We start from the raw sequence: 8463 nt of genomic DNA, 5'->3' as shown, positions 1-8463 counted from the left end.
ACCCAAAGAATCTGCCTCAAAAAGTCTCTTCCATCCAGTCATGAATTCATTAATACTAGAAGTAAGAACATCTCTACCACCCTTCTTCTCATCATTACGAAGAACACAGTTAAAATCTCCAATTACCAACCAAGGAGTAGTAGAATCCACCGCAGAAAGTTGACTCCATAATCTCCTTCTAAAAACTTGGATATAACTAGCATGAACACAAGAAATAAAGACTCCTTCTGTTTTCACCGTAATAGCCTGCCTAGTCATATTTAACACCACTGGCTCTTCAATATCTACACTCCAAATAATCCAAAGATTACCAATAGAACTTGAAGTAGAATTATGAACTGCCTTCTTAACAAAACCAACTAAATTAATCCGTAACATAACACCATCTGAATAAGGGATTTCCGGCTCAGCAATACACATAAGAACCGGCTTAAACTCCTTAACTAACTCACGTAACTTCAAACCAGCCTCCACCTTCGACACTCCATTGACATTCCAAAAGAGAACTCGCATTAGGAAACCGTCTTTTTTGGTTTAGAAGATATCTTAGGATTCTTAATCGGAACTCTTTTTTCAATAACTGGAGAGAAACCTTTGCTAACTCTGATTCCCAAATCATTAACCTCAGAGTCCGAGTCAGACTTGGATTCTGGAGATTTGTTTTGAGTATAACTTTGTGAAGTACTTTGTTGCGAACTAGTCTGAATTAGAACACGACCAGGCTTCCTAGTTTGCTTAGTCACAACTTTCTCAACTGGAATCTCGGACCATTTGGCTCCCTTGACACCTGCTGATGCTTTCTCTGGCGTGAGTTCCTCATCCGAACTCTCCTCCTCCTGATTAGATTGTTGCACTGTGTTGTCTAGCCCCAACTCAGCTGTCAAAACATCAAATTTATTCGGTGAGATAACCACAGTATTATCCGTCAAAGCATTGCAGGTAGGTGTCTCCGCAATACTATGAACCACTGCGTCTTGAATAGGTATAAAGGGAGTAGAAGAGTTGGCCTGGTTCCTATCAGTACTAGAGTGATTAGTTCTCGCCAATTCATCACTCTTTCCTGACTTAGATGCAATTGTGGTTTCATCTACCATCAGTATGTTAGCTAATGCTCTTTTCGCAGCAAGCGCCTGTTTAGCTGTCTCAACAGCGTCAGACGCTGCACGAAGCTGAGCTTCAGAAGCAGCCAGCACCTCTTCAAGCTGACTAGTATCCTCCTTACCAGCAACATTCTCCCCAACAACAACAAGTATATTAATATCTTTACCTGCACCAGGCACATTAACAGTTTCCCCGCGCCAGTGTTTGCATCGCCTGACTTGTCAACACCACTAGTACCTTCTTGATTGTTATTCTTCTTACGATTGCGTGATCGCTTCTTACCTTTAGCTGCCTGCCATTCTTGAGTATCCTCCGTCTCCTTGACAGATTCATCAGACTTTGGTTTCCTCCTACACTCACTCTCATTATGTCCAATAATGTTACAATGCAAACAGAATTTTGGATGCTTAGGTATCTCCACATATTGCCAGAAAGTTCTCCCACCAGCTGTTAGTAGAATTCTGTCAGAAATGTGTTTTGCAAAATCTACATCAACTAGCACTGATGCGTAGCTTCCAAACTCCAGATTCAATGTTCTTTGATCAACTACAATCGGATTACCAACTGCTTTCCCAATGGATAACAAAGATCTCTCAGTCCATAACTCTGCATGAAGACCCGGGAGATGAACCCAAACAGGTGCATGGGAAGTATTTTGTCTTTCAGGATCGAAACCAGGGTACCAATCCATCATACGTAGCTCTTGTTGATTAACAAACCATTTCCTGTTACGGATTCTGGCTTTTGTATGCTCATCACGCAACATAACTACAAAGAAACCCTTACTCATAGACATAAACCTAACCGAGTTAGGGTTTATCTGCCATTGAGTAACTAAATTGTTCTTCACCTCCAAAAACTTCAAACCCGTGAAGTTGAGTCTTGCAATAAATCTAAACTCAAAAGGCTTACAACCTTCCTAATACCTTTTCAAGAGAGAAGTTATGTCCGTTTTTTTCTCTAAAAGGCGATTTTCTTTTCCAACTTTTTTTCACGCCTAGGTTTTGATTTTTCTCACGTTTTGATCATCTAAAACAGCTACGGTTGGTTTATGATGATTGAATCATCAATCCCTACAACATCAGGGATTAAAAATCCTAATGGTAGTCATGGTTCTTTTGCTGATATTCTCAAAGGAAAGAAAACCCTAATTCCAACATCTGTTGATCTTTCCAAGTTACCTAATCCAACTCTTAAAGAAGGTGAACCTGCGTTAGAAATCCCTTTGGATTTGTTTCAACAGGGTTGCATCAGATTTCAACATAGTTTTATTGCTAGATTAGACTTCACGGGTTTGAAGTTTTCTGAAGTTAAGACACAACCTTTAGATCAATGGAACCTTGAACGGATTAAATTTCTTCCAATGGATAAAGGTTTCTTCATAGTTATGCTTTCGTGTTCTTCACATGCTGCTGTTTGGGTTATGTTTCCAGATTTACCGGTTGAGCTTCGGACTGAAAAGTCTTTGCTTTCAATTGGTAAGATTCTAGGTAATCCAATTGTGGTGGATGAAAAAACTTTACAACTTGATTATGGTTTTTATGCTTCAGTTTTAATAGATATTGATTTTGCTAAGCATATTCCAGAGAGAATTCATATAACCTCAGGTGGAAAAGAGTTTTGGCAATATATTGATATTCAAAAATATCCAAAGTTATGTTCAAAGTGTAATATTATTGGTCATGCGGATGCTGAATGCAAGAAGAAGTCGACTAAACTTGATGGGAACAAAGAGAAACAACAACAAGTAGTCGTGGGAGAGAAGACTTTTAAGGGTAGTTATGATCCTAATGCTGGTAAGAGATGGCAAATCAAATCTAAAGTTGTTTTACCAGAAGGTAGTGTGGGCGTGGATGGTAACACTAATAAAATTGAACAAGATTTTGAGAAGCACAAGGCTGCAAATCAGGAAACTATACTTTGTGCTTCAGATTCAAGTACTATTGGAGTTACTAATGATAACAGAATTGAGGCTACCGTTCAATCTAGCACTGAACAGTTGGAGAATGAGCTTGCTATTTCTTCAAAAGAATTCCATGAGGCTCAATTCAGGTTAATCAAGTGCAAAAGCGTAATTGCAGCTAAGGAAGCTATTTCTGCACGTAAAGGAGCTGTGACTAAGCCTGTTGAAGCTGGTATGTCCGGGAACAAGATTGGTACAACTAAGTCCAAGCAAAATTCTGAAACCGTGTCTACTTTGGAAAATACTCCTGGGGCTAATTTGGAAGAAAAGTCTGTGACTTTGCAAAACTCTGAGGTTCACAAGTCCGTGACCAACAAGAAGTCAGTTTCCAAGTCTGATTTGGAAAACGAGTCAGTTTCCAACCCTATTACGTTTACTAAGGCATCTAATGAGAATTGGACGCCAGTGAAAGGTAAAAAAATTTCTTTTACGCCTCTAACTGATGCTTTACTTGAATCTTCTGAAAAAGTTAGGAAAAATACATATGAAGTGTTAAGTTCAGAATTGGGTTTTAGAGATGATGTTGAGGGTGCTAATTTGGAGGAAGTTCAGCAAAGTATTGTTGAAGATTTAGATGAGGAAGAGGCTGAATTGCTTGCTGCTAATATGGCAGCTGAAGTTAAAAATTCTACTGAATGGGGTACGATTAGTGATCACAATAAAAACAAGAATAGCAATGTTTCAAAGGCTACAGATTTAGTTGAGAGTTCAACTGAAACTGTTGATGCAGAAAAGAAGAAAGCTTTTCTTGATAGATTAGAAGCTATAAGGCAACAAAGGACGGAAAATATTCTCAATGAAGAGGAGCTTGCAGAGGTAGGCATTAAAGAAAAAAGACAGAAGAAAAAACCTCAAACTCCTATTAAGCTTGTTCCCGGTGGTAATTATGCTTCGGATGAAGATGAATATGATGATATTTATGATATTGAATATAATGAGTTTTATGGAGACCCTGAAGTTTTGGCGGAAATCCTTGCTGGTCTCCAACCTAAGAAGAAGAATTTTAAGGTGGGAAAGGGGCGCAAACGATGTTAAGTTCCTATTTTTCTTCTTTTTTGTTAGTTATTTGAGTTTATGAGCTTATTTTATGAGTTTCTAGTGACTTTTGATGTTAATTTTTCTCCCCTTTGGTTTATGGGGGTGGGGAGGCCTTGAGCCTCCCACTTTGTAATTCTGTAATTACATTTTTTTCCTTTAATAAACCATTTTGACCTAGCAAAAAAAAAAAAGCTTACAACCTTCCAGGTAAAAATCGGTAGGGATTACCAAAGATGGTTCTCTATTAATTAACGTGGGATTTGGCAGACTACTAACATCAACAGCCGTAAGCTGTAAAGTTTGACGTACCTTCACTTTTTCCGCAAAGGTTGGAGTTGGTGATCCATTCGTAATACGTAACACAGTTTCCTCAGTTATCATTAATCTGAAGATTAAACAATAATTGAAGAAGAAAATTGAAAAACGCACAAAACCCTAGGAAAATCGCCAGATTTTCTTTCTCCTCATAATACCCCTCCTCTATGACCAGGAATTCAAGAAAATGAAAAATATGTTTTATCTAGTTTACAATTTAGTCTCAGAAATCAATTTCCGTCTTATAACGAAATGCGTAGACTTTTTTGAGTTAACGTATATAAAATTCAACATTCTTATGAACTCTTTCTTTTTATGTTGGCTTTGTCTTTCTATTTGATTCAAGATAGATAAAATTTGTTAGGATTTGGATTAGTTCTGCATGGCCTTTCATCTTTCTTCTATTGTGAAATTTGACTTCCTTGATATGTTCTTGAATCAACGTACATAGAAATGCAATTTTTACTAGTCGTATTGCCTTAGAACATATTAATTGTAATTACAATACATTTTTCAAACTTTTTCTGTTAAAGATGAGTTTATCTAGTTTACAATTTAGTCTCAGAAATCGATTTCCGACTTATAACGAAATGTGTAGACTTTTTTGAGTTGACGTATAAAAAATTAAACATTTTTATGAACTATTTCTTTTTATGTTGGCTTTGTCTTTCTATTTGATTCAGGATAGATGAAATTTGTTAGGATTTGGATTAGTTTTGCATGATCTTTCATCTTTCTTCTATTGTGAAATTTGACTTCCTTGATATTTTCTTGAATCAACATGCATAGAAATGAAATTTTTACTAGACGTATTACCTAAGAACATATTAATTGTAATTACAATACATTTTTCAAACTTTTTCTATTAAAGATGAGTTTATTTAGTTTAAAATTTAGTCTGAGAAATCAATTTCCGACTGATAACGAAGTGTGTAGACTTTTTTGAGTTAACATATATAAAATTCAACACTTTTATGAACTCTTTCTTCTTGTGTTAGCTTTTTCTTTCCATTTGATTCAAGATAGATGAAATTTGTTAGGATTTGGATTAGTTCTGCATGGTCTTTCATCCTTGTTTTATTGTGAAATTTGTCTTCCTTCATATTTTCCTGAATCAACGTACATAGAAATGCAATTTTTACTAGACGTATTGCCTTAGAACATATTAATTGTAATCACAATACATTTTTTAAACTTTTTATGTTAAAGATGAGTTTATCTAGTTTACGATTTAGTCTCAGAAATCAATTTCCGACTTATAACGAAATGTGTAGACTTTTTTGAGTTAACATATATAAAATTCAACATTTTTATGAACTCTTTCTTCTTGTGTTAGCTTTGCCTTTCCATTTGATTCAAGATAGATGAAATTTGTTAGGATTTGGATTAGTTCTGCATGGTCCCTTGTTCTATTGTGAAATTTGTCTTCCTTCATATTTTCTTGAATCAACGTACATAGAAATGCAATTTTTACTAGACGTATTGCCTTAGAACATATTAATTGTAATCACAATACATTTTTTAAACTTTTTCTGTTAAAGATGAGTTTATCTAGTTTACAACTTAGTCTCAGAAATCGATTTCCGATTTATAACGAAATGTGTAGACTTTTTTGAGTTAACGTATATAAAATTCAACATTTTTATGAACTCTTTCTTTTTATGTTGGCTTTGTCTTTCTATTTGATTCAAGATAGATAAAATTTGTTAGGATTTGGATTAGTTCTGCATGGCCTTTCATCTTTCTTCTATTGTGAAATTTGACTTCCTTGATATTTTCGTGAATCAACGTACATAGAAATGCAATTTTTACTAGACGTATTGCCTTAGAACATATTAATTGTAATTACAATACATTTTTCAAACTTTTTCTGTTAAAGATGAGTTTATCTAGTTTACAATTTAGTCTCAGAAATCGATTTCCGACTTATAACGAAATGTGTAGACTTTTTTGAGTTAACGTATATAAAATTCAACATTTTAATGAACTCTTTCTTTTTATGTTGGCTTTGTCTTTCTATTTGATTCAAGATAGATGAAATTTGTTAGGATTTGGATTAGTTCTGCATTGCCTTTCATCTTTCTTCTATTGTGAAATTTGACTTCCTTGATATTTTCTAGAATCAACGTACATAGAAATGCAATTTTTACTAGACGTATTGCCTTAGAAAATATTAATTGTAATTACAATACATTTTTCAAACTTTTTCTGTTAAAGATGAGTTTATCTAGTTTACAATTTAGTCTCAAAAATCGATTTCCGACTTATAACGAAATGTGTAGACTTTTTTGAGTTAACGTATAAAAAAATTAAACATTTTTATGAACTCTTTCTTTTTATGTTAGCTTTGTCTTTCTATTTGACTAAAGATAGATGAAATTTGTTAGGGCTTGGATTAGTTCTGCATGATCTTTCATCTTTCTTCTATTGTGAAATTTGACATCCTTGATATTTTCTTGAATCAACGTACATAGAAATGAAATTTTTATTAGAGGTATTACCTTAGAACATATTAATGGTAATTACAATATATTTTTCAAACTTTTTCTAGTAAAGATGAGTTTATCTAGTTTACAATTTAGTCTCAGAAATCAACTTCCGACTTATAACGAAGTGTGTAGACTATTTTGAGTTAACGTATATAAAATTCAACATATTTATAAACTCTTTATTTTAATATTGGCGTTGTCTTTCTATCTCATTCAAGATAGGTGAAATTTGTTAGGATTTGGATTAGTTCTGCTTGGTCTTTCAACTTTCTTCTATTGTGAAATTTGACTTCCTTGATATTTTCTTGAATCAACGTACATAGAAATGAATTTTTTATTAGAGGTATTACCTTAGAACATATTAATAGTAATTACAATATATTTTTCAAACTTTTTCTGTTAAAGATGAATTTATCTAGTTTACAATTTAGTCTAAAAAATCAACTTCCGACTTATAACGAAGTGTGTAGACTATTTTGATTTAACGTATATAAAATTCAACATATTTATGAACTCTTTATTTTGGTATTGGCTTTGTCTTTCTATCTGATTCAAGATAGATGAAATTTTTTAGGATTTGGATTAGTTATGCATGGTCTTTCATCCTTGTTCTATTGTGACATTTAACTTCCTTCATATTTTCTTGAATCAACGTACATAGAAATGCAATTTTTACTAGACGTATTGCCTTAAAACATATTAATTGTAATTACAATACATTTTTCTAACTTTTTCTGTTAAAGATAAGTTTATCTAGTTTACAATTTAGTCTCAGAAATCAATTTCTGACTTATAACGAAATGTTTTGACTTTTTTGAGTTAACGTATATAAAATTCAACATTTTTATGAACTCTTTCTTTTTATGTTGGCTTTGTCTTTCTATTTGATTCAAGATAGATGAAATATGTTAGGATTTGGATTAGTTCTACATGGCCTTTCATCTTTCTTCTATTGTGAAATTTGACTTCCTTCATATTTTCTTGAATCAACGTACATCGAAATGCAATTTTTACTAGACGTATTGCCTTAGAACATATTAATTGTAATACAATACATTTTTCAAACTTTTTCTGTTAAAGATGAGTTTATCTAGTTTACAATTTAGTCTCAAAAATTGATTTCCGACTTATAACGAAATGTGTAGACTTTTTTGAGTTAACGTATAAAAAATTAAACATTTTTATGAACTCTTTCTTTTTATATTGGCTTTGTCTTTCTATCTGATTCAAGATAGATGAAATTTGTCAGGATTTGGATTAGTTCTGCTTGGCATTTCATCTTTCATCTATTGTGAAATTTGACTTCCTTGATATTTTCTTGAATCAACGTACATAGAAATGAAATTTTTATTAGTGGTATTACTTTAGAACATATTAATAGTAATTACAATATATTTTTCAAACTTTTTCTGTTAAAGATGAATTTATCTAGTTTACAATTTAGTCTCTAAAATAAACTTTCAATTATAACGAAGTGTGTAGACTATTTTGAGTTAACGTATATAAAATTCAACATTTTTATGAACTCTTTCTTTTTGTGTTGGCTTTGTCTTTCTA

The 8463-nt window shown here is 33.0% G+C and overlaps 1 protein-coding gene across 1 annotated transcript; it reads right to left on the bottom strand.

Annotated features, from left to right (window-relative positions):
• Window positions 1-512: 512 nt before the first annotated feature.
• LOC113356753 lies at window positions 513-1891 on the bottom strand. The gene is made up of 2 exons (XM_026599963.1): window positions 1384-1891; window positions 513-1267 (listed from the first exon to the last, which is right to left on the bottom strand). The coding sequence occupies exons 1-2, from the start codon at window positions 1889-1891 to the stop codon at window positions 513-515; spliced, it is 1263 nt and encodes a 420-aa protein (XP_026455748.1).
• Between the last annotated feature and the right edge of the window lie 6572 nt (window positions 1892-8463).

This window comes from Papaver somniferum, chromosome 1 (genome assembly GCF_003573695.1).
Source record: "Papaver somniferum cultivar HN1 chromosome 1, ASM357369v1, whole genome shotgun sequence".
NCBI classification, from domain to species: Eukaryota; Viridiplantae; Streptophyta; class Magnoliopsida; order Ranunculales; family Papaveraceae; genus Papaver; species Papaver somniferum.
The sequence above is the reverse complement of the archived record's forward strand: the minus strand, read 5'-3'. Positions and strand labels throughout refer to the sequence as shown.